Raw genomic sequence first — 27324 nt, 5'->3', positions numbered from 1 at the left:
ACTGAGACACAGAGGGTGGGATTCATGAGGGGACTTTAGGCAAAGCAATGCTCAGCATTGAAGTGCCTAGCTTTTATGTGTTCTGCTGCCTAGTGGAATTCTCAACTCTGAATTAGGTGCCCAAGCCCCCTATACAATGCATAGGGAGAGTTATGTACCAAAAACAGGGATTCACAAAAGCCAGCACACTGAGTGGGGAGCCATCTAAGCTAGCCAACAGGAAATGCTGATGAGATGGGTGTGGCTTAAACCCACCTTTCAAAGGGATTTAGGTGCCCAACTCTGGGCACAAGGGAGGTGTCCATCTCCGCTTGAAATTCAAAGCCATGAATCTTCTCCTAGAGTTGTGATGCATGGCCAGAAAGGTTAAACATCCTGCAACCCTTAAAGACATATGGGGAGACAATGTTTGTGTTTTTTCATATATATGGATAGTGGTCAACAATGTAATCAACAGTCATTGTCTATGCTGTATTCTGTTAATTCAGAGATCAAAAGAACATCCTAGCATTTAAATGAATTGTAAACACAGGATATCCCTGTATTCATCTCTCTTTGAAATGTATAGTAAATCACCTGTGAATAGTAGAAAAACAGGCAATTGCCTTATGTTAATCTATGTGAATAGTTAACAATGATACTTAGGAAACGAGGGCCTATTGTTCCCCGAGGGACTCCAACTTGTCAACGAAGGCTTGAAATTGTATAAAAGATCCTTGGGTCCTGATCTTGTTATCTCAGATCTGCTTAAGCTTCATCAGGGGAAGTTTGAGTTACAAGATTGAGGTGCCAGTTCAGCTGGAAACACCCTGAATATGATATTGGACACTGAACTATAACCTATGGACAAAATTCTAAAAACTCTTTGGAACTACAAAGCTCACCATCTCTGCTATGTATCTGAACCTCAAGAACTGAACTCATGTCTGTATGTATATTGATCTTTTAACCATACTCTCTCTCTTTCGTTTTTTAATAAATTTTAGTTTAGTTAATAATAATTGGTGTAAGCATGTATTTGGGTAAGATCTGGAATATTCAGTAACCTGAGAGATAATGTGTCCAATCCTTTGGGATTGGTAGAACTTTTTCTTTTATATGATGAAATAAGATTTTCAGAAATCTTCATCATGACTTGGGTACCTGGATGGAGGCTTGAGGATCAGTTACTTCCAGGGAACTGTGTTGTTGGCTTCTGGGCAACCAGTGGGTAATAAAGAAGCTGTTTTATGATGTCTTGGTAAGTCTAAGTATTGAAAATATCCACCAGCTTTGGGGATTATCTGCCCCATTCTTTGCCATTCACCCTAATTGAGTAACCTCAGCTGGCCCCCACTGGGACCCCTGTCACAGTGCCTAAACAAGGTTAATTTCTCTTATATCCTATCCATAGCTAAGGCTTAGTACACTCACTTTGGAAGTAGGAGATCTGTGTTCAAATCCCCAATCTGCCTGATGTGGAGAAGAGATTTGAACTTGGATCTCCTACTTCCCAGCAGAGCGCTCCAGCCACTAGCCCATGGAGTATTCTGAGGCAGAGCTATCTCAGTATCTCCTCTTGAAGTTGTTCCCTTGTGTATAAATAATTAGCTATTCATTACAGCACAAGGACTGGAACCTGGCTCTTCCCTCAGGAGTGCCTTGACCATCGGGATAGAGAATCATTCTCACGCTCTCTCACCCAAAGAATATTTAATTATTTATACATAACAGCACTGCTTCAACAGGAGAGATCACAGGAGCCCCACCCCAGAATACCCTCGGCCCAGTGGTTCAGGCACTCTCAGAGGAGATAGCAGACCTAAATTCAAGTCCCTGTTCCACATCAGGCAAACCGTGGATTAGAACGTGGGTCTTCCATATCCTAGCTCAGTATGCTAACCACTTCACTAAAGCTTACAAGAGCAGCACCACTGGTATCCTTTGTGGAAGTTTAAGTGTACTCAGCGCCTGGCCCCAAAGGCAAATTAGGTGGGAAAACCCCTCATTTGTGAATTCCACTGGGTCTTAGGTCTGAGTTAGGTGCCAGGCTGATAGGTGGTGGTAGGATTTAGACAGCTGCTCGCATGCCCAGCTACTGAAATTGAGGCACCTCGGGGACATTAAAGGTAGAAATGTAGGTCCTAGGGGCTGGGCACCTACAAGATTAGGCAGCAGCTGAGTGAGGGTTTTGTGAATGACAATGGTGTGTAAATATTGGACTTAAGTACCTAACTAAGCCCTGGTCTACACTAGGACTTTAGGTTGAATTTAGCAGCATTAAATCGATGTAAACCTGCACCCGTCCACACGATGAAGCCCTTTATTTCGACTTAAAGGGCTCTTAAAATCGATTTCCTTACTCCACCCCTGACAAGTGGATTAGCGCTTAAATCGGCCTTGCCGGCTCGAATTTGGGGTACTGTGGACACAATTTGACGGTATTGGCCTTCGGGAGCTATTCCAGAGTGCTCCATTGTGACCGCTCTGGACAGCACTCTCAACTCAGATGCACTGGCCAGGTAGACAGGAAAAGAACCGTGAACTTTTGAATCTCATTTCCTGTTTGGCCAGCGTGGCAAGCTGCAGGTGACCATGCAGAGCTTATCAGCAGAGGTGACCATGATGTAGTCCCAGAATCGCAAAAGAGCTCCAGCATGGACCGAATGGGAGGTACGGGATCTGATCGCTGTATGGGGAGAGGAATCCGTGCTATCAGAACTCCGTTGCAGTTTTCGAAATGCCAAAACCTTTGTCAAAATCTCCCAGGGCATGAAGGACAGAGGCCATAACAGGGACCCGAAGCAGTGCCGCGTGAAACTGAAGGAGCCGAGGCAAGCCTACCAGAGAGGCGAACGGCCGCTCCGGGTCAGAGCCCCAAACATGCCGCTTCTATGATGAGCTGCATGCCATTTTAGGGGGTTCAGCCACCACTACCCCAGCTGTGTTGTTTGACTCCTTCAATGGAGATGGAGGCAATACGGAATCAGGTTTTGGGGACGAAGAAGATGATGATGATGATGAGGTTGTAGATAGCTCACAGCAAGCAAGCGGAGAAACCGGTTTTCCCGACAGCCAGGAACTGTTTCTCACCCTGGACCTGGAGCCGGTACCCCCCGAACCCACCCAAGGCTGCCTCCTGGACCCAGCAGGCGGAGAAGGGACCTCTGGTGAGTGTACCTTTTAAAATACTATACATGGTTTAAAAGCAAGCATGTGAAAGGATTACTTTGCCCTGGCATTCGCGGCTCTCCTGGATGTACTCCCAAAGCCTTTGCAAAAGGTTTCTGGGGAGGGCAGCCTTATTGCGTCCTTCATAGTAGGACACTTTACCACTCCAGGCCAGTAACATGTACTCGGGAATCATTGTACAACAAAGCATTGCAGTGTATGTTTGCTGGCATTCAAACAACATCCGTTGTTTATCTCTCTGTGTTATCCTCAGGAGAGTGAGATATACTTCATGGTCACCTGGTTGAAATAGAGTGCTTTTCTTCAGGGGACACTCAGAGGAGCCCATTCCTGCTGGGCTGTTTGCCTGTGGCTAAACAGAAATGTTCCCCGCTGTTAGCCACAGGGAGGGGGGAGGGTTGAGGGGGTAGCCACACGGTGGGGGGAGGCAAAATGTGACCTTGTAACGAAAGCACGTGCTATGTATGTAATGTTAACAGCAAGGTTTACCCTTAAGTGTGTAGCCACTGTTTTATAAAATGTGTCTTTTTAAAGACCAGTGTCCCTTTTTTTTTTCCTCCACCAGCTGCATGTGTTTCAATGATCACAGGATCTTCTCCTTCCCAGAGGCTAGTGAAGCTTAGAAAGGAAAAAAAAACGCACTCAAGATGAAATGTTCTCCGAGCTCATGCTGTCCTCCCACACTGACAGAGCACAGACGAATGCGTGGAGGCAAATAATGTCAGAGTGCAGGAAAGCACAAAATGACTGGGAGGAGAGGTGGCGGGCTGAAGAGAGTAAGTGGCAGGCTGAAGACAGGGCTGAAGCTCAAATGTGGAGGCAGCGTGATGAGAGGAGGCAGGATTCAATGCTAAGGCTGCTGGAGGACCAAACCAGTATGTTCCAGTGTATGGTTGAGCTGCAGCAAAGGCAGCTGGAGCACAGACTGCCACTACAGCCCCTGTGTAACCAACCGCTCTCCTCCCCAAGTTCCATAGCTTCCACACCCAGACAACCAAGAACGCGGTGGGGGGGCCACCGGCCAACCAGCCACTCCGCCACAGAGGATTGCCCAAAAAAAAGAAGGCTGGCATTCAATAAATTTTAAAGTTGTAAACTTTTAAAGTGCTGTGTGGCATTTTCCTTCCCTCCTCCACCACCCCTCCTGGGCTACCTTGGTAGTCATCCCCCTATTTGTGTGATGAATGAATAAAGAATGCATAAATGTGAAGCAACAATGACTTTATTGCCTTTGCAAGCGGTGATCGAAGGGAGGAGGGGAGGGTGGTTACCTTACAGGGAAGTAGAGTGAACCAAGGGGTGGGGGGTTTCATCAAGGAGAAACAAACAGAACTTTCACACCGTAGCCTGGCCAGTCATGAAACTGGTTTTCAAAGCTTCTCTGATGTGTACCGCGCCCTCCTGTGCTCTTCTAACCGCCCTGGTGTCTGGCTGCACATAACCAGCAGCCAGGCGATTTGCCTCAACCTCCCATCCTGCCATAAATGTCTCCCCCTTACTCTCACAGATATTGTGGAGCACACAGCAAGCAGTAATAACAGTGGGAATATTGGTTTTGCTGAGGTCTAAGTGAGTCAGTAAACTGCGCCAGCGCGCCTTTAAACATCCAAATGCACATTCTACCACCATTCTGCACTTGCTCAGCCTGTAGTTGAACAGCTCCTGACTACTGTCCAGGCTGCCTGTTTACGGCTTCATGAGCCATGGCATTAAGGGGTAGGCTGGGTCCCCAAGGATACATATAGGCATTTCAACATCCCCAACAGTTATTTTCTGGTCTGGGAATAAAGTCCCTTCCTGCAGCTTTTGAAACAGACCAGAGTTCCTGAAGATGTGAGCGTCATGTACCTTTCCCGGCCATCCCACGTTGATGTTGGTGAAACGTCCCTTGTGATCCACCAGAGCTTGCAGCACTATTGAAAAGTACCCCTTTCGGTTTATGTACTCGGCGGCTTGGTGCTCCGGTGCCAAGATAGGGATATGGGTTCCGTCTATAGCCCCACCACAGTTAGGGAATCCCATTGCAGCAAAGCCATCCACTATGACCTGCACATTTCCCAGGGTCACTACCCTTGATATCAGCAGATCTTTGATTGCGTGGGCTACTTGCATCACAGCAGCCCCAACAGTAGATTTGCCCACTCTAAATTGATTCCCAACTGACCGGTAGCTGTCTGGCGTTGCAAGCTTCCACGGGGCTATCTCCACTCGCTTCTCAACTGTGAGGGCTGCTCTCATCTTGGTATTCATGCGCCTCAGGGCAGGGGAAAGCAAGTCACAAAGTTCCATGAAAGTGCCCTTACGCATGCGAAAGTTTCGCAGCCACTGGGAATCATCCCAGACCTGCAACACTATGTGGTCCCACCAGTCTGTGCTTGTTTCCCGAGCTCAGAATCGGCGTTCCACAGCATGATCCTGCCCCATTAGCACCATGATGCATGCATTGGCAGGGCCCATGCTTTCAGAGAAAACTGTGTCCATGTCCTGATCACTCACGTGACCGCGCTGAAGTCGCCTCCTCGCCCAGTATCGCTTTCCAGGTTCTGGTGCTGCATATACTGCTGGATAATGCGTGTGGTGTTTAATGTGCTCCTAATTGCCAAAGTGAGCCGAGCGGCCTCCATGCTTGCCTTGGTATGGCGTCCGCACAGAAAAAAGGCGCGGAACGATTGTCTGCCGTTGCTCTGACGGAGGGAGGGGCGACTGACGACACGGCTTACAGGGTTGGCTTCAGGGAGCTAAAATCAACAAAGGGGGTGGCTTTACATCAAGGAGTATTTCAGGCAGGACTTCACGGAGGGTTCCAATAAGAAATGGTGCACCTAAGTTATTGTTCTTATTGGAACAAGGAGGTTAGCCTGGCCTCTGATTGATTCATGGCTAGATTTACCTCGCTGCACCTTCTCTGTGAGTGACTGCAGTGTGACCTAGAGGAATGAGTCCCCTAGACAGGGGAGGAGGCAAATGAGTACAAAACAAATCTGGTCTATTTCTTGTTTTGATCCACTCCATCTATCTTTTACATCTTTGGCTGGCAGCAGACGGTGCAGAAGGACTGCATGCCATCCACATCTCATGGCTGCTCAGCAGAAGATGGTGCAGTAGGACTGCTAGCCATCCTCATCTCTTGCCTGCCCGGCAGAAGATGATGCAATAGGACTGCTAGCAATCCGTATCGCCTGCCTGCTCACCATAAGACAGTTCAATAGGACTGACTGCAGGACTAAAGAGAATGACCTGGTCAAGTCACTCCAAATTTAGTCCCTGCGCCCATGTCTGCCCAGGTGCTCCCAGCCGACATGGCCAGGAGCACCTCGGACATGACGAGGACGGCTACCAGTCGTACTGTACCGTCTGCTGCCACAAGGCAATGGGTTGCTGCTACTGTGTAGCAATGCCATACTGCGTCTGCCAGCACCCAGGAGACATACGGTGACGGTTACCTGAGCGGGCTCCATGCTTGCCGTGGTATGGCGTCTGCACAGGTAACTCAGGAAAAAAGGCGCGAAACGATTGTCTGCCCTTGCTTTCACGGAGGGAGGGAGGGAAGGGGGGCCTGACAATATGTACCCAGAACCACCCGCGACAATGTTTTAGCCCCATCAGGCATTGGGATTTCAACCCAGAATTCCAATGGGCAGCGGAGACTGCGGGAACTGTGGGATAGCTATCCACAGTGCAACGCTCCGGAAATCGACTCTAGCCTCGGTACTGTGGAAGCACTCTGCCGAGTTAATGCACTTAATGCACTTAGAGCATTTTCTGTGGGGACACACACACTCGAATATATAAAACCGATTTCTAAAAAATTGACTTCTATAAATTCGACCTTATTCCGTAGTGTAGACATACCCTGATACTTTAGATCCCCAAATCCTCCTGGTGAATCCCACTCAGAGACCAAAACCCAGATCTTTAGGTATTTAGGTGCCTCACTCCCACCTAAATCTTATGGCATCCTAACTCCCACAATTTACATTAAATGGCATTTCAAGTGGTTTTAGATACAAAAAGCCTCTCTCTCCTTTTGAGGGTGTGGGCCTAAGTGAGTTGGCCAAGGTCACACAGGAAGTCTGGGGCAGAGCAGAGAATTGAATTCAGACTGCTTAAGTTTAAGCCCTACTCTAACCACTGGACCATCATTTCCCTATACCTGATTGCTACCTCAAGGCAAACATACTTTGTCTGTGTAAGCAATTGAGCAACATTTACAGCCTGCCATAGGTTACCTAGGTGGCCAGCTTCTGTTCCTAGGGGGATTATGTTAAATCCCTATTTTGCTCCAAATCCTACCTGAATCTTATGTGATCCTAAAAACAGAACCTTGTAAAGCAGTTGAGTGGGAGCTCTTCCCTTTCACATGTCAGGGCTTATCTTCAATGGATTCAGAATTGATTTTAGCTGGTATAAAGCTCCCTCAGTTCAACTACACACCTTCCTCAAAGGAAGGCCCTGGGAACTGGTAGTGCTCAGCACCTTGCAGCGACAGGTCCTCTACTAGTCAAGGCAGGCAGTTTCCTTAACCTTAAACCAGTCAGTTAACAACACTCTTCCCTCTGACAGGATGAGCTATGTGAAGAAGCTCTTACGGCCTAGAAGGCAGGGCAGCCTGCCCTGGGAGATGAGACTCTGAGTTGTTTATAATGTTGAATTTAGGCTGAGGATATTGTTAAACTACATCAGGAGAAATCTGGCCAGTGCCGCTGGACTGTAGTACCTTTTATTTGTAAATCACCACAGTCTGAAAGGGAAGTCAGAAATAAAGGAAATAAATTTTTATTTCCATATTTGGATTCCCAGAGAGCACACATGCCCAGCCCCTGGTCTTCCACTCAGTAGTTCAGCAATGCTAAACATCATCACAAAATAATCTTTAGATATATAATCTACATATATTCAGTTTTTATACCTGTATCTTTCCTTTGGGGTTTGTCTCTATAGACAAATTATCTAGGTGGCATATGCACATATAATTATAACAATTTAAATGACTTCAACTTATGTGTCTCAAACAATAAACAAATATTAATACTGTATTCCATGTTAATTTATTTTTAGTCCAGAGATCTCAACTCACTTTACAAATATTGATCCTTTCATTTCTCTGTGCATCAGTTTCCCATTTGTAAAATGGGAATAAAAACACCTTCCAACACTCACAAGAGTATGAAGAGGATAAATTAATTCAGCTACTACAGTTAAGGGGGGCTATCAGTAGTGTTCCTTCCCCAGGCCTTTCCCTACACTCAGAGCAAGGTGCCCCCCACTCATCCAGGTCATTGATCTGCAGCGTGCAGGTGGTTTTCCCAGTTCCCAGCTGAAGATGCTCAGACCTCCAGCTGGGTCCCACATAGCCCAGAAGGGGTGGACTGTCTGAGAAGGAAACAAAAGAGGAATTAACACAAAGGATGTCATGATGGCTGGAGTGGCTCACAGCTGTGAATGCCTACTTCAAGACACACTGTCAGTAAACAGGGCAGACACCCGAAATTGGTGGTGTATTCTATAATTAGATTTTACCAACCCAGTCACTAGTGTTAACTCCTGGATCATCATACTAGTCTTACCACAGAGTCACAGACAGTATCTTCAGACTCTCTGGTCTATCTTTCCACGCAGACTAACTGCATTTCATGATAAACAGTCACTTACACCAAAGATTACATCACACCAGGTTGCTCCAAGAGACCAGTCACTTACCCCAGATCAACTGGTACTCTAGATCTTATACGAAACACAATGCTGTTAGCCAATTCTACAGTAAACTAACTAAAGGTTTATTAGCTAAGAAAAAAGAATGAGAGTTACTCAGAGGTTAAAAAAGGTTAAATATATGTACAGCTGAGTCACAGTCTATAATTCAAAATGGTAACAGAGATGTAGTAATTGGCCAGTTTTCCAAAAGTCTCTCAGGGCTACCTGGAATAATTCTGGGGATCTCAGTGTTCTAGTTCAGTTATTCCACTCTGTTAGAATCCAAACAGTCCAGAGATAGAGAATCTTTCCCTAAATCCATACTTACAGCTTCGTCTCACAGAAAACAAGCTGACAGGGTCACTACCCATGTGGGCTTTTCCTTTGATGACGGGCAGTATGTCTTTGACCTCAGATCATCACACACAATGACCACTTGCTTTGAAATTAGCGCTTTTCTATTACAGATCTTCATTCACATTCCACAAGCTTCTTCCTTGTCTGATGGGTTATTTAGTTACAGGGGTATTTACAAGGTAAATGTTTCCTATTGCATTATAACAGAATACCGATAAATAAAAACAATGCAAGTAACATCCCATTTGTTTTCATGAAGTTTAAACGCCACATACACTCACACGTTTAACAATTACTTTGATCTATATTAATACACAAGCGAATTGACCGGGGGCTTCAGCATGAGCTGGCACCTGGTCTGTCAGCATCACAAAGGAATCATCCCAAATCTGTTTTAAGGCTCTCATTGGGGTGAAGCCCTAAAGTGAGTTAACAAGTAAACAGAAAGGAAAAGTCAATTCCTAAAGTGAATCAGCATCAGACCTGCACACTCTCCCTTCAGGGAGGACCATCAGACAGCAGTCATCTAAGGAGCTCCTGCCTTCAACTAGCCTTCTCTCCAGGACTGAACTTGTGCTCTCCTCCCTGTTCTACCATCAGCTGAGCTGGATTTCTTCTTTTTAAGCACCTCCCTCCAATTCTGCCATCTCTCGCAGGAGACGGGGCAGGGCCACCTGAACCCAAATTCCATCATTAATCCCATGTTGCCCAGTTTGCACACCCCACCCCAGGACCATGTAATTTCCTGGATAGATTCTTACAGATGGAAATCCCGAGAGAGCCCAGATTCCTTGACACACAGCCACAAAATGTTCAGTCCTTCTAAAATGCTTGGTATTCAGACCAAATCACTTTAACAATAACTAAATCAGAATACACACAATAAAATAAATCTTCAGTCCATTGTTTTTTTCCCCATTGTGATTATGTCCCAAATTCATCCAAAATTATTCTGATAGAGCTCCTGATTCCTGCAAATTCCAATCCAAGGCATTAGACTGCGACCAATACATGATTTACCAATTGATTTACATATTCCAAAACCTATCTATGGAGCTCTATCTACTCAACTAAGAGTTCAGAACATTTGAAATATATGTAATTATTAGTTTTGCATTTATGAGCTATCCAAGAGATAAGTACTAGCTTGACTCTGTCACTTTTACATTGCTGGTATAAATCTAAACTGGTTTGGTAGTGACTGAAAGTTACCCACAGTTAGTATCCTTCGGGCAGTCTCAATGGAGAGACAAGACCTGAAAGGACATGGTGACTCAAGCCTGGTCTATACTAAAAAGTTAGGTCAACCCAGATACGAAGCTCAGGGGTGTGAAAAATCCACACCTCTGAGCAATCTAGTTAAGCTGACCTAACCCCAGTGTAGATAGCGCTAAATCAATGGAAGAATATTCTTTCATCGACCAAGCTACCGCCTTTCTGGGAGGTTGATTACTAATGCCAGTGGGAGAACCCCTGTCCTCAGCAAGGATAGTGTCTACACTGAAATGCTACAGTGGCACCTCTGTAGCGTTTCAAGTGTAGACAAGCCCTCGGCTATCCTAGTGAGGCTTCCTTCTGAACAAGACTGGGAAATGCTACCACTGGTGTTTGCTCCATTGATTCCTGTCTTGTACCTGCTCTGTGGATAACTGGAGGGCTACAGGCCTAAAGTTGGTCAAAAGTTCTCTCTTATTCTGAGTGCCCAATTTGAGACACCAGGGCCCAGCTCCTCAAGCGTATTTAGTAACCTAACTACCTTTGAGGATCTGGGCCCTGATGCCTCACTTACAGAGCTATTGAACATGGGAGTTACTCAGCACCTCTGAAAATTAGACACTAGATAACTCAAGCTGGGTATTCAAAAAGTAAGTCACCCAAAATGAGACCTTATTTCTTTAAAATGTTGGCCTTGGTATCTAGGATTGTTAGACATCATTCACAAGAACTAAAGTCACTAGTTTTTTTTTAAAAAATCATGTACTAGTGGTTGTGATTGAACCCACTGGAAATAGCACAAAGAATAGTTTCTATCACAAAAGTCCATATGAGTATGGGGCATTGTGGAGAAGGGAAAGAATTAAAGACTAATTTGAATGTTTGTGTAGCAAACGACAGGATTGTACACACTGATTGTTGATGACTGTAGTGTGCACAGTGATTGAACCTGGAATCTCCTGTACCAAGAACACAAAAGCCTATGGTTTGAGCTAAAGAAATATATTCATTAAATGCCAAGGTAGAAAATTCCGATCCCACTTGGATATAGCAAACCACACACACTAAGGCCCTGGATCTGCAATGAGCTTTATCCTACAAGTAAGACCCCTGTGCCCAAGGAGTCTCCCACTGATTTCACTGAGGCTCTGCACAGGCACAGTGGACTGCTCACACAATATTCCTTGCAGAATCAATGGCTCTGTCAATGTACTATATCCTTTTGTAATGTAATTTTGGTGTCAAGAATATTCTATCTTCTAACTTGGTAAAGTGTAAACATATATAGACTAGTAAGTACTAGTAACTACACCTAAACTGCATGGCCCCAGTCCTGCAAGCTCTTATCTAAGTGAGAAGTCTCACTGAAGTCAGTAGGACAATTCCCACGTATGTCTTAGAGTCTGATTTACCATAACTTATTTAGGTTTTTATTTAGGCTTCCAATAATATAGTTCAGTATTCAGATAATAATAGTTCTATACTTTCAATTATACAACTAATGGATCAGAAGTAACAGCCATATTCTATGAGTCCTTACAAAAATATAACTAAGTACTAGTATTTCTTCCCATCTATGAACTTTGTAACCTGTAAAATAGGTCTTAGAACAAAAATTCTTAGAACAAAGCTGATTAATCAACAGGCAACAATACCAAACATGTAGCGTGGGATTTTCAAAAGCGGTCAGTGTTGGCCTAACTCTTTTCTCCTTGTAGTCTAGAAGGGTTGTATCATTTCATGTCAAGTACTGACAAGGACTTATTCTCATCATTATCAAGAGGGAAGGCCAAAACAAGTTCAGAAAAAAACAAAACTAGCCTGAACCTTCACCTGTATCTCAAAATTAATCCTTTCTTCAGATCAGATAAATCTGTAGTTCCAAATGAGTTTCTTGGATCCTTTCCTGGCACCTCCCCACATTTGCAGATATGTTGGCGGGGCCTCTTCCTCTTTAAATGTCTGAAGGATCTTCTGGGAGAAGTGTCTCCTTTCACCCTTTAGCTAATTAGCAAAGTCTTCAATGCTGTGTGGCCCCTCGCCTATGCATCTTCAGGGGAAGACCTCTTTAACAAGGGCAGCTGATCAAGTGGCACAGCTCAACAGTTTGAAGGCCTCGTTGCTGCTCTCTTTCATATTTGGCCTGATTTTGGAGCTCCCCCTTGAGTTATACCCCAGTATGCACGGCACACCTTTGAGAAGTTCTATAGTGCGTAAGATCCCTGCTCTGAAAGGTTTTCCCCAGGAAGGCTGCTAATCTCATAAAATGGCAGGAACCTTATGAGCTCTAGGTTCCTAGAGATAGGTCATGCACCTTGGGAAGAAAGAGTCTTATAACATCATCAGATGTAAAACTGAGCATTGTTTCAACAGAAACAGTGATACTGTACCAGCAGCAGCCGCACAAGAATTCATAATTTTTTTCTTAAATCTGAATACAGATGGAGGAGATGGCTGTTCTCCACTGAGTGGCAAGTAACTAATTTTTTCTGTGCTGATCGATTGCTCTGTAACGTTGTGGTCTTATTTTTTCCCCCCCAGACTATTGCTGGCAGGAAGATCTTCTTTACTAACAACAAGTTGTGTTGTCTTGGTATTAACCTGATTACTGTGGTATTAGCATGACAATTTCATATTTCCACTTCCACTTTTTGCTAACCTTTAATTTTGTTGGAGATAATTTCTAATGTGTATATATTAAAATATTTTAATTACATTTCTTTAAAAAGTCAATTAAGAGAGGACATTTGAGCATCAGTGCAATGCAAAAATATACAGTGCTTTCTTTCTGTACTGCAGAAACAGGTATCCATCTTGAGCCTAATTGGCAGGTAGAAGGATGAGAGAAAAGACCTTCAATGCACAAACATGATTCAGTATTTACCAAGTGTAGGTATAATTTGTGCTAGACGTCAGAATTAGGGGTTCCTCCTTTATTCAGCATTCAGATTTCCCAACAGAACTTTTGTGACAAAGAAATAACTTAATAATCAAGCAAATTGCTATGCTTTTCCAAGGTGATCTTCCTCTGCTAACTAAACAGCTTCCTTAAATAAGTTACACAGCAAAGTTCACATTTATTACTTGGTCCAATTCTGTTTGTTCTTCCATTGTTGCTTCCATTATTGCTTTAACCTTTGCTACTCTATATTTCATAGTACTAGTAGGAACTATTAGTCTGTTATCTTTAGTTCTCATCAGCATAGACATATCGACCCTGAAACTCCCCCCACTCAGATAAAATTTTCCAAATTTAGTTTGAATAACCTTCAAAAATCTTTCAGTCATAGCTGCAATAACTGAAATTAAAAAAAAACACTTTGAAAGTATATTTTGCTTTTTAATAACATTTGTTAATCTGAAACAATGTGATATGTACAAGTCATTTAGGGCCAAGAATGGGCATGAGGGCAGAACTGGATCTGTATTTTCTGGAATTATTTAATAGGTAAACATTTTTACTAGAGCTATGAAATTTACAACAAAGAGGAAATAAAAGAGTTAAAATCCATGTTGCTGACATCACAAGCAGCAGAGTTCCATAACTCACACAGTGACTTTGCTTTTCTGCAGTCATCTTCATTCTTGTATAATGAAAAACAAAGTGGAAAAGCCTTATACTACTAACTTTTATAGAGCAACAAAATAATTTAAAATCTCTTAGCACTAATCTAAATTCTGTTCAACCAAGGAATTATCTCTCTGCCCTGCACAGAAACCTGCTAGTTCATTGACAATATAGACTGAGTTCATACACTAGTGTAACATGGCACTGGTCCATTCACCTCAATGCAACTTATATCAGCAGTGAATTTGGCCCTTTGTTTGTTAAGGTACAAAGGCCCCAGCTCTGCAAAGATAAATGCATGTTCTTAAATTTAAGAACATGAATAATCCACCTGAAGTCAATGGGACTACTCACATACTTAATATGAAACATATGTGTATGTCTTCAGGGGTTAATAGATGCTTTCTATCTCCTTGCAACCCCTATGGAACTCACTGACTTCAATGGGATTCTCAACAAACAAGATTCCTCTATAACAGTGGTTTTCAACCTTTTTTCATTTGCAGACCACTACATATTTTCAAGTGGCGGAACAGACCCCTTTGGAAATCTTAGGCCCCCAGGGGTCCCCAGACTACAGGTTGAAAACCACTATTCTATAGTAATGACAACCTTTCATGGACCCCTTAGAGTCTGCAGATCCCTCAGGTGTCTGAAGACCACAGGCTGAAAACCACTGATCTATAATGGATCCACTTGCCGGACTGGGGCCTATACAGTGAAAATGAGCCATGACATCCTTGCCCTGGCCTCACATCACTTACAACATCACTGATTGAGACTACCCAGATGACCAACAGAACTAAACTAGAATTCAAAAGACTGAAAATGGCCACAGAGTGAGTGAAGGGCTATACAAAAAAAACTGTAATGCGCCGAGCAAGGAATGGAGAAAGCCGTGATGCCTCCTAAAACTTAGCACCACTTTTTAAAAAAATAAGCCTTAACTACAGATGTATTTCTATACCCCGGCTTCACCCATAGGTTTTCCTACAGGACAGGCTCGGGGAGTCTCTCTCACAGGGCAGGAGCCCCAAGTTCAAGCTGTGCCAAGTGATGCCAGACACCCCAGAGCGGCGGGGGGAGGGGGGGCTGTCGGTGGAGAGTTACCCACCCAAGGAGGCGGAGATCCACCTCCGCCCGACCCCCTCCCGGGCAGGTGCGTGCCCAGCTGGCTGCCAGCGGGCCCCCCGCCGCGCCAGCTCCCCCGTCTCCCCGCAGCTCGGCGGCGCTCAGGAATCGCCTCACACCCCGGCGCGAGGGACCATGCCCGGGGCTGGCCTCGTGCAGCCGCAGCTCCCCGCCCCGCCTCCTCCCCCCCCCCGCCGTGCGGCTGGCGGCTCGCAGGGAGGGAGCGTGAGCAGCGAGCGAGCGAGCGAGCCAGCCAGCCAGCGAGCGGGCGGGGGTTAAAGGTGCCGCTGGAAGGGAAGTTTGGAGAAGGTCGTGCGGTGTCTGTGCGCTCCGGCAGCATCATGGCGGAGCCCAGCGACTCGCCTCTCCACCTCCAGCAGCCCGCGCCGGCGGCCGCTCCCGCCGCCTGGCCCATCTGCAGGGACGCCTACGAGCTGCAGGAGGTTATCGGTCAGTGGGGCGGGGGCCGCGCGGGCGGGCCGGGCTGCGCCGGGCAGGGGGAACGCGCCGGGAGCCGGCTGCGGGGCCTACCGGCGTTTGCTCTCCGCGGGTGTCTCTCCCTGCGGCGGGCGGGCGGGCGCGCCCGGCACTGCAGCGGCTGCAAACTTTATTTCCGAGGCGCCGGCTGGGGCTGGCTGCCCCGCTCTCCCCGCGGGCGGCGGCTCCTGGTGGGGGCGCAGTGGCAGCCGCCCCAGCCCTTCTGCGGGGCCGTGGGGATGAGCCCCAAAGCATCGTCCCCCCACCCCTCCGCTATCAGCCAGTGGTGAGCAGCGAGCTGTAAAGTAACCGCTGGCCTCGCCTCTCCTCTGCTCTCGCCGGCTGTAACGGTGCACCCTGTGTCTTGCTCTATCCGTTCAGAGTAGTCTGCATCTTTCCGGGGTGGGGGCGGTTAAACCTCCCCATCTGCGGCTCCTGCTGATTTCCTTTTTGAAAGCCTTCATTTCCTTTTGCTCCCTTTGCATAGCTTTAATTTTGTCCCCATCTCCTCTTTTCATCCTCCCCATCACTCTACTCTCCTATACACTATACTCTTACCGCTGTTGTGATTATGGCTTAATTTCATTGGTGCAAGCCTTCCCCTTCGGTTTAAGGTTTAACACCCCTCCCCCAAACATGCAGGCAGTGTGCGCTGGGATTGTGCATGTAACAATTAATTGCTATCAAAATGTGTCTGACTTAATTTTCCTCCCAACTGTGTGGATCGGATCATTATGAATCTTGCAAGGTGAAAAGATGACTGATGGTAACAATATGTCTAATGGAAGGCTGTATGCTTTTTTTGATCTGGATGCTATTTATTGCTAGTTAATCAGTTCAAGAATACTCATTCTTATATTTTAAAACAAACAAACAACCCTGCAGAAACTAAAAGCCAGGTCCAAAATTGCAGTTGTCATTCCTTGAGATTTGGGCTAGAATTCATTTACCTCAAAAATTCCTGTAGTTTTGCTTTGTGTTGCTCTTGTAACTAGTAGTGCTTTTAATATTGCACACTATTTGCTGATAACTGTGACAGATGCCATTTTTAATCAGGGTTGTAAATCATGTACATTCAAAGTTGTTTCTTTGGCTATTTAGTTTCCACAATCAGAAACTAAGTGTTGCCAATGAGAAATAACTTACCCCTTCACTCTCAAGTTTTACCAGGCTCTAGTTTTACTCATGTTCTTTCCCTTTTTATTCCCCATTTCTCCACCTGAACTGCACTAAAATGAAGAAGGCTGAGGCCTGGTCTCCTGATATAGCTATGCCAGCAAAACTTTTAAATATGGAGTGGATTGGGGGGTGGGGGGGCGGAGGGAGGAAATCACACTTCTAACTTTGACATAGCTATGCCGCTGAAAGCCCTAGTATGGAAGCAGGCCTCTTGCCAGTATAACAAGAGAACTGAAAAAAGCTATACCAGAAAAATAGCTGTTTTGCTGGTATAAGCTACATCCCCAGTAGATCGGTTTGCTGGTAAACTATACTCACAAATTCTTTCTGCTGTAGAGAAGGCCTGAGAAGGTGTTAATCTAATCCTTATCTGCTGTTGCAATGGGAGTCTGTAGTATATTTCTTATTTAAGTACTGGTTGTCCTCCGTTGGTGCAGTTGTAGAATGGCTGAAGATTAGGGCCAGTCTACACGGGCAACGCTAAAGCGTGGCTTGTGTGGTCACGGCAGAGAGCTCTCCTTGTGCTCTTAAAAACCCCATGCCTACGAAGGGCATAGCTACCAGCGCTGAGGCACTGTCTATGCTGGCGCTTCACAGCGCTGAAACTTGTGCTCGGGGGACAGGGAGTGTTAGTGCAGTTGTCATAAATATAAAGGGCAGGGTAAACGCCTTTAAATCCCTCCTGGCCAGGGGAAAGCTCCTCTCACCTGTAAAGGGTTAAGAAGCTCAGATAACCTCACTGGCACCTGACCAAAATGACCAATGGGGAGATAAGATGCTTTCAAAGCTGGGTGGGGGAGGACAAAGGGTTCTCTCTGTCTGTGTGATGCTTTTGCTGGGACCAGAGCAGGAATGCAGGTCAGAACTCCTGTAAAGAGTTAATAAACAGTCTAGCTAGATATGCGTTAGATTCTGTTTTGTTTAAATGGCTGATAAAATAAATTGTGCTGAATGGAATGTATATTAAGGTTTTGCCTAGGGGGATTCTCTATGTTTTGAATCTGATTACCTTGTAAGGTATTTACCATCCAGATTTTACAGAGGTGATTCTTTTACTTAAATTAAAATTCTTCTTTTAAGAACCTGATTGCTTTTTCGTTGTTCTTAAGATCCAAGGGTTTGGGTCTGTGCTCACCTATGCAAATTGGTGAGGATTTTTATCAAGCCTTCCCCAGGAAAGGGGGTGTAGGGCTTCGGGGGGATTTTGGGGGGGGAGAAATGTTTCCAAGTGGGCTCTTTCCCTGTTGTTTTTGTTAGATGCTTTGTGGTGGCAGCAATAAGGTCCAGGGACAAAAGGTAAAATAGTTTGTACCTTGGGAAGTTTTAACCTAAGCTGGTAAAAATAAGCTTAGGGGGTTTTTCATGCAGGTCTCCACATCTGTACTCTAGAGTTCAGAATGGGGAAGGAACCTTGACAGCTGTAAATTGCCAGTGTAGACAAGCCCTAAGGGCTTGCAAGGGGCGGGGGAAGAGTGAGTGTTTACTTCTCAAAAAAGCAGTTTAAAAAGAGTTTATTGAGTGTTCAAAAATTTTAAATAGGTATATTTATCTATTTATTGACACAAATGTTTAAAGTGCCCATAATTGCAAAGTTGGGACACACTTTTTGGGGAAATACATTCCTTGTGTAGATAGGCCTCCATGCTAACTAACTGATAGTATTTGATTACCGCAGTAAAGTGACAGGTCAGTTTCTTGTAGCATAAGAATCAGGATTACTTAGTGAGGAAGGCAAGGAAGGGTTCTACTGGACCCTGATCCAGTAAAGTGCAGAATGCTTTCTTGGGTGTGCTGAGTATCCTCAACTTCTATTAAATTTAGTTTAGGAACAATGACTTTTTCTAAATGCCACAAGAAATATTTTCTATAAGCAAAATAGCCTTTTATTTACAGCCTCTCAAATACAGCAATATATTGTTTTCTTTGTCTTAAGTGGCAAAGGACTGCTATGACAGACATTTTTCCTAAATGACTAAATGAATATTTATATTGCATGTTTTGAAAATGTTTATTTTGTATGTAAATTCAGTGCAAATGAGTAAATACGGATATAATTTTAGAGTTGCGGGCTCAATGTAATACTACATAATATCTTCAAATGAACTTAGTGTACGTAGGGTTGCTTTTGTATACCTTATCTTAGTATCCAGGGGAAAATAATACAGTTCCAGAGTCTGACTGCCACTCCTATTCAGTAAGCAGCATTTAATCACTGAAGCTCTTAAAGTTTAATCACTTCATGAACATGAGTACTGCCACTTATTAAAATAAACTTTCCACAGGTGAATAGCTTTATGTACACACACAACTGTCTGTGGGATAGGAGCCTGAAGGGATATGTTTTGTTCTAATAGTCCTTTGCCAGTTAAACCAGGAAAAGTACAATATATTGAGGCATCTGAGTGGGATTTTTAAGAAGAAAGACATACCAGTCTTCTTTAGCACAGACTTCATAGGCTTACATAGTATGGAATATTTCTCGGTGTAACTAAAGTCCCCTTTTATCTGTAGACTATATCTAATGTCTTAAGAGATATTTCAGGGTTTATTAGTGGCAGCCATATTGCTAAAAAGTACAGTAACCTACTTTTTGGAACTGGTCATGTTTGATTTAATATCGTGAGAGGGTAATCAGTTTCCATCCTGCTCTTGTAGGGTAAGCAACTGGAAATGGTGCCACTGTTTTTAATAAAATGTTTGCTTACTGTTAAACCACTTCCTACCTTAATGGCAATTTAAAAACTGCCTTTGAGCTTCCATATAGCCTGTGTCATAAATAATGTTTTTTCCCCAGTGATATATCTGTGGCTAGCTGGAGGCCCAAATGCCCAGTCAGGGAAAAATTGGTAATTAAGATATGAGAAGCACTGTTTCCTCTAGGAATCTTAAAACAAACAAACCCTGCCCATTTTGCTAAACAAAATATCTTTTCTTTTAAGGTTGTGTCAGCACTTTCATTGCAAATTCCTACTATCATGAGTTAATTTCATTAAAAATAATTGTGGGTTGAAACCTGGTATGGAGATTCTTGGAACAGAAGGAAATAGCCTTTATCTGTACCATGAACTGATTCAATTAAATTGTGTGGTGGATTTGGCCATATTTGAATATTTTGTTGTTGGCTGTTCTTTAAAGTCTTGGTATAGTTTGAGATACAAAAAGCTACTGATTATAAGCAAATTATCTTTAATAGAAGTAAATAAGATTCAATATTCTTGTCAATTGAGCTCTTTTATTGTGGATTGGCTCTGAATAAGATGACTGAAATAAGACACATCTGATTTTCTGTCACTTCATAAAACTTCTACATATCTTCCTTTCTAGCATATAAGAGAATTTGCTCTTAAGGATTTGTGAACTGAATTTCCTTGCTTTTGTTTCTATGACATTTTAATATAATTCTGTATTTGTTTAGAGTCCTGTCAAATGGATGAGATGCTACCAAAGATAAAGCAATGTTATGATGAGTGTGAGAAGACTTTCTGAATGCTTTTGAGCAAATTGCTTAAGACTCTGTGCCTCAATTTCCCCATTTGTAAGTGAAGGGCTAGTTCTCTCCTCCTTACAGGCTATTTTGAGAGCCTTGGATGGAAGGTTCTGGCTAAACTAGAGTTACTTTGAAAGAAAAAGATTGTCTGCAGAGTTTGAAGAGAATTTAAGCATATTTTACGTTACAGATCACTTAAAAATTCTCATTTGAAAATTTGACTTTGGTCTAACGTTGCCTTGTCACCCTCCAGCTCAAAAAAACTTGTGACAGGTACCACCGAACTTTCAATGTAGCTAATTTCCTCTAATTCATGGAATCTAACTTCTGCATTAAACACATAATTTAGCAAAACCTGTCAATTTTTGTTGTGGATGATTTTGTGGACAACCCTGCTCCTACTGATGGTAGGGTTTTTGTTTGGTGCTTCTCACCCCCTCGCCCCCCCCCTCACCCATTTGCACCAGTGACTTCACTGGAAGCAGAGCCATTTACTCAGTGTCTATCTAGTGTCTAGTTATAGCTGAGAAAGAATGAGCACTTCTGGAGGTTTGAGCTAATGGAGACCTTCATTTAGCTCAGTGTTAGAGGTATGTGGTTGTGGAGATGAAGGACTGAGGTTCCAGTCGCGAGTCTGCAAGTGTTTGCTGTCTTATAATGGAGAGAGGGAAATGTTTTGATAGTTGTGGATGTAATTGCAGTACCTCTTTTTTTTTTTTTCATTGTCCTTCCTGTAATTAGGAGGGTATAGTATCACTGATTACCAGAATACCTTAAGACTTTGGTTAAACCTGACTGAGTACTCATTGAGATGAAAATATTCAAAGGGCTTCTTTTTGAAGTGGTAATGGGAACAAAGAACACTAGTCATTTCCAGTCTGCTCAACAAAATGTTATACCACAGTACTTGAAGCCTAGGTAGATCTTGACACTAGCTTTTGCAAGAGGCTGTTCAAATACATGAATTGTAAAATGCTTAAGAAATAGTATTATTTGAGAACCAGATGGTGGTGGTATTTAGAATTTTTCTGTCCCCAGAAATGTTAAGTATAAAGAAATGCATATCTAACTACAACCTTAACTCTGATCCTAATCAAGTAGTGTACTTTCACCATTAAATCTCAAACACTGCACCTTCACACATGAAAACATTATATAATATATATGCCACTGATCAGCCTAAATTGAAGTCCACATAACTTATTTATCCGTAATTTTCTTTCCTTTTAAGCTACATGTTTCTCAGGAAACAGTTACAAATACTTTCCCAAAAATTTCTGTCAATTGATAAACTGTTAAATGGAAAGTTCTAACTTCTAATTTCTTAAAACAGAAAATACATAATACAGAGGAGGGGAAAAGACTAAAATTAATGAGTGGCTGTTGCTTAAAGTATCTTTTTTGGGGGGGGGGGTCATGTTTTAAATAAATTCTCAGTTCTTAGGCTTTTAGTGTGTTTAAGCCTCACCATTTTACAGTAGTTACCCTTGGTGATCACCAAAGCTTGCTGGAGACATTAGGAAACCTATGAGCAGTAGTAGAGGCATGGGTGCAATCTGCCTGCAGAGACAGGAAGATAACTATGGCATTGGTTTACCCTTCTGGTTTAACTTTTGGAAGTGAATCTTCTATATTAGAAGAGCTGGAAACTTGTTTACTTTAATTGAAAGCATACATTCTGTGGACGTTGACATTTACTTATAGCAAGCAGTAAATACTTTTTGTTTTTGTGGGTTTTTTGTTTAAGTCTGACTTATAGCACTGGCTAGCAAACTGAAGTATTGATAACGCCATTAGATTGTATTTGTTTTTGAGGTTTTGGAGTGCTGGTGTATGATTATCTTCTGGACAATATTATTGCTTAGTGTGTCAAGACTATTTTAATGCAAGATAAAACAAGCTGTCATGGTTTGTAAGAATGAATCTCCTATGGTTATTGGGGTGAGGTGGCAAAATAGTGTAGAGGTGATGTGAAATAGCCTTAAAGCAGCTTCTTTGCTCAGCACTTGTGGAGCTGTAGAGCAATGAAAACCTTATTGGGAGGATCTAGGCAAGTACACTACTGTAACTGAGTCTGTATTTCAGAATACTGTGGAGTTCTGTGTAACTGGTTGCTGACTTACAGGGTGTGTATTCTGTGTTGGTGCTGACAGTCCAAGGGTTGAAATGAGCAGACATCCCATTCTGTGTTCAGTCAACTAAAGCTTACTTGTATAGAAATTAAAAGGTAAAGTGACTAGAGTGAAATCCCTGCAAGCTGCATGGACACTTTTCAAAGACACTGTAATAGAGGCCCAACTTAAATGTATACCCCAAATTAAAAAACATAGTAAAAGAACTAAAAAAGATCCACCGTGGCTTAACAACCATGTAACCAGTGAGAGAGAAAAAGGCATCTTTTAAAAAGTAGAAGTCAGATCCTAGTGAGGTAAATAGAAAGGAGCATAAACACTACCAAATTAAATGTAAAAATGTAATAAGAAAAGCCAGAAAGGAGTTTGAAGAACAGCTAGCCAAAAACTCAAAAGGTAATAATAAAATGTTCTTTCTGCACATCAGAAGCAGGAAGCCTGCTATACAACCAGTGGGGCCCCGTGACAATTGAGACAAAAGGAGCACTTAAAGGTGATAGTCGTCATGGAGAAACTAAATGAATTCTTTGATTCAGTCTTCACGGCTGAGGATGTTAGGGAGATTCCCAAACCCGAGCAGTCTTTTGTAGGTGACCAATCTGTGACAATTCCTCAGATTGAAGTGTCACTAGAGGAGGTTTTGGAATTAATTGATAAACTAAACAGTAACAAGTCACCAGGACCAGATGGCATTCACCCAAGAGTTCTGAAAGAACTCAAATGTGAAATTGCGGAACTATTAACTATGGCTTGTAGCCTGTCCTTTAAATCAGCTCCTGTACGCAATGACTGGAAGATAGCTAATGTAACGCCAATATCTAAGAACAGTTCTAGAGGTGATCCTGGCAATTACAGATCGGTAGGTCTAACGTCAGTACCGGGCAAATTAGTTGAAACAATAGTAAAGAATAAAATTGTCAGATATATAGAAGAACATAAATTGTTGCGCAGAAGTCAACATGGGAAACCATGTCTTATTAATCTATTAGAGCTCTTTGAGGGGGTCAACAAACACGTGGACATAGTATACTTAGATTTCCAGGAAGCCTTTGACAAGGTCCCTCACCAAAGGCTCTTACGTAAATTAAGTTGTCATGGGATAAGAGGGAAGATCCTTTTATGGAATGAGAACTGGTTAAAAGACAGGGAACAAAGGATAGGAATAAATGGTAAATTCTCAGAATGGAGAGAGGTAACTAGTGATGTTCCCCAAGGGTCAGGCCTAGGACCAATCCTATTCAACTTATTCATAACTGATCTGGAGAAAGGGGTAAACAGTGAGGTGGCAAAGTTTTTAGATGATACTAAACTGTTCAAGATAGTTAAGACCGAAGCAGACTGTGAAGAACTTCAAAAAGATATCACAAAACTAAGTGATTGGGCAACAAAATGGCAAATGAAATTTGATGTGGATAAATGTAAAGTAATGCACATTGGAAAAAATAACCCCAACTATACATACAATATGATGGGGACTAATTTAGCTGCAACTAATCAGGAGAAAGATCTTGGAATCATCGTGGATAGTTTTCTGAAGATGTACACGTAGTGTGCAGCGACAGTCAAAAAAGCAAACGAGATGTTAGGAATCAATAAAAAAGGGATAGAGAATAAGACGGAGAATATCTTATTGCCCTTATATCAATCCATGGTACGCCCACATCTTGAATATTGCATGCAGATGTGGCCGCCTCATCTCAAAAAAGATATACTTGCATTAGAAAAGGTTCAGAAAAGGGCAACTAAAATGATTAGGAGTTTGGAACGGGTCCCATCTGAGGAGAGATTAAAGAGGCTAGGGCTTTTCAGCTTGGAAAAGAGGAGACTAAGGGGGGATATGATACAGGTATGTAAAATCATGAGTGGCATGGAGAGAGTGAATAAGGAAAAGTTATTTACTTGTTCTCATACTATAAGAACTAGGGGCCACCAAATGAAATTAATGGGTAGCAGGTTTAAAACAAATAAAAGGAAGGTCGTCTTCACTCATCGCACAGTCAACCTGTGAAACTCCTTGCCTGATGAGGTTGAGAAGGCTAGGACTATAACAGGGTTTAAAAGAGAACTGGATAAATTCCTGGAGGTTAAGTCCATTAATGGCTGTTAGCTAGGATGGGTAAAGAATGGTGTCCCTAGTCTCGTTTGTCAGAGGGTGGAGATGGATGGCAGGAGAGAGATCACTAGATCATTACCTGTTAGGTTCACTCCCTCTGGGGCACCTGGCATTGGCCATTGTCAGTAGACAGGATACTGGGCTGGATGGACCTTTGGTCTGACCCAGTATGGCCATTCTTATGTTCTGTTCTTATGTTATATCTTATAGTCTTATACTCTGAGCAGACAAAAATGTTTGTAAATCCTCTTCCCCCTGTTCCCCGAGCCTGCCCTGGGATTAATCCCTGCCAGCTGTCTGTCTCTGAAGCACTACAGGCAATTGCGGCGGGGGGGGGGGGGGGGCGGGAAACTGGGAGTTCTCTGCTGAGAGAGAAGCAGGTGTCAGGGAGTGAGATGTAGGGAGGGCCTGCTGAAAAGTCTGCACCTGAGGGAATTGTTAATGAAGGGGAGAAGCCAGTGGAGAGACAGATCAAACTCATGGGGACAGAGGGAGTAGAGTCACTGAGGAAAAAGATGGGGAAGATGCCTACTGGTAGAAAAGAGAAGCTTTTTCTTGGGTCTGATTTCAGATAAGCTAGAGAGCTGTGGTGACTGGTGCAGAGTTTGGTGAATTCTAGGTAGTTCTCTGCATGCATCCCTCCTCCTCCTCTTGAAGAAATTAGTCGGAAACCAACTTCCTCTGGGATCTTAGTAGCTCCATGACTTCCAGATTACATGGTGAACAGGGTTTCTGACAGAAGTTTTGGGATATTGACAAGTATAGTAAAGGCTGAAGGATTTTTAGGATCCCCTTTTTTGGTCTGTTTTCCTTCAGAGACATATTCAAGAGGTGCTGGCAGTGTCATACCTTTCAGGGATGTTCTCAAAGGTGCCTTGGTGAAAAGATTTAATCATCAGCATTACTCAGTAATGAATTATTAATTTTTTTTTATGGAATCAGTAGAGTTAATATTTCCAACCTTAGGTCAAACATCTCAGGACCAAAGTTAACTCATCAATGGGCTTCTGAAAGCCTAGGATGATAAATCAGCATTGATTAATTCTTTTATGATTAACAAAATGAGTGAATCACTTTGTTAGACTAATTATTCTTCAAAACACTGTGGATCACTGATCCATGGGCTTTCTGATCAGAAGTAAAATTCTGCTGGGAGTTGGGTGTCATGGAAAGCTGGCTTACTATGGACACAGGTGTGCCCCAAGTTAGGTGCGACCTAGTACATCTAAAAGGAGACAGGTAGTGTAGAAATAGAAAATTGAAAGGAAAGGAGGTAGTAGGCAGTCTTGTCTGATCATGGCTACTGTGGATGGTGTGGTGTATGTGTGGTTTTTTTTTTTTTTTTATGGGTCTGGTCACATGCTCAGTTGTATGGTGAAACTTTATTCATTGATCTTAACTTTCGAGATCATACGCTTGGTACAAGGTTGGGGCTGATGCATTTTAGCTGGATCAATACAATTTTAGTATAGCTGCAAGCAGCATGTGTGTATGAGTGCATGTGCATTTTATGGTAGGGCATAAAAATATGGTTCTGTCATTTAATAGGCCAGAAAAGCATAGGGCTTTTATATTGGAAAAATGTGCTCTGATATTTTCATTTGTGGGTATTTGTTTCCTATCTTGTAAGGGGAAAAAGTAGGCAAAGCTCATGATCTCGCTGCCATAACTAGTTCTGAGCAAGGTCCTATTTACCTGCAATAACATAGCTTAATTGGGGCCTTGGTCTTGGCCTAGGGCCCCTGGCCCCATGGTAATAGTGCTACTAATAAAGATAAAAAGAAAAGGAGTACTTGTAGCACCTTAGAGACTAACCAATTTATTTGAGCATGAGCTTTCGTGAGCTACAGCTCACTTCAGGTGCCACAAGTACTCCGTTTCTTTTTGCAAATACAGACTAACACGGCTGTTACTCTGAAACTAATAAAGATGCTTTCTCCTAATGTATTTCCATCTGCACCCTAAAAAAAGCCTTAAATTACATTATGCTGAATTTATAATTAGATACCCACTCTTGCATATTGTTGTCTAACATGCCTGCTCTTTCTGGGGATAGACAGAAATGGCCTTGCTACTGTCTTAAGGCCACTTAAGGGCAATTTAGCAAAGAGTAAAGTGAGAGCTGCTTCTAACTTTTTTTACTGTAAGAACAAAGCCTACAAATTTTTGTTTCCTCCTTCGTTGTTAGTCTTCTGGGGATCATTGTAAGGGGTAATTTGTTGCTAATGTCCTGTCATGACAGTCTCTAACCTTTTTCTTTATAAAAGCTAACTGGAGTGGTGGGAGCTAGCTGAAGATGTTGTGTAGTTCAGCGTCCGAGCATTAGCTGGAGATATTGGGGTCAGGACAGCAGCAATGTCATATTCTTCAATTGAACGCCCACGGCTGACCTGTGTCGGCTGGCCTGTGTCAGCTGACTCAAGCTCACTGCATCTCACGGTGAGGGGCTATAAAATGGCAGTGTAGGAGTCTGGGCTCAGGCTGAAGCCCAGGTTCTGGGACCCTCCCCGACTCCGTTTGTGGCCTGAGCTCTGAGAGCCTGAGTCAACTGACACAGGCCAGCCAGGGGTATTTAATTGTAGCGTAGACATAACCTTTGCGTTTTTTTTTTTTTTTTTTTTAATGAACTGCTGTTAGTTGGACGCACTCAGCAGTGACAGAAGACTCAGAAAATGCTACATTGGTGTTTCTGTGCAGCTATAATTGTTTTAAAATGTTTACTTCCAAACTGAAGGAAGAGCAAGGACAACATGCCTAGTAATTAAGTCAGCATCACAATTTTTCTCTATTTATGATGCTG

General features: G+C 43.2%; 1 protein-coding gene across 3 annotated transcripts in view; it reads left to right on the top strand.

The window, feature by feature from the left end:
- Nucleotides 1-15381: 15381 nt before the first annotated feature.
- Nucleotides 15382-27324, top strand: part of STK39 (serine/threonine kinase 39) — a 198848-nt gene continuing 186905 nt past the window's right edge. For all 3 annotated transcript variants that reach the window (XM_073305735.2, XM_073305734.2, XM_073305733.2), the window contains exon 1: nucleotides 15382-15586. In XM_073305735.2, coding sequence (XP_073161836.2) covers nucleotides 15478-15586 — 109 coding nt within the window. In that variant the 5' untranslated portion in view covers nucleotides 15382-15477. The remainder of the gene's footprint in view (nucleotides 15587-27324) is intronic.

This window comes from Lepidochelys kempii, chromosome 11, assembly GCF_965140285.1.
Source record: "Lepidochelys kempii isolate rLepKem1 chromosome 11, rLepKem1.hap1, whole genome shotgun sequence".
In the NCBI taxonomy this organism is placed as follows: Eukaryota; Metazoa; Chordata; order Testudines; family Cheloniidae; genus Lepidochelys; species Lepidochelys kempii.
Note: the sequence above shows the minus strand (reverse complement) of the source record. Positions and strands in the feature narration are given on the sequence as shown.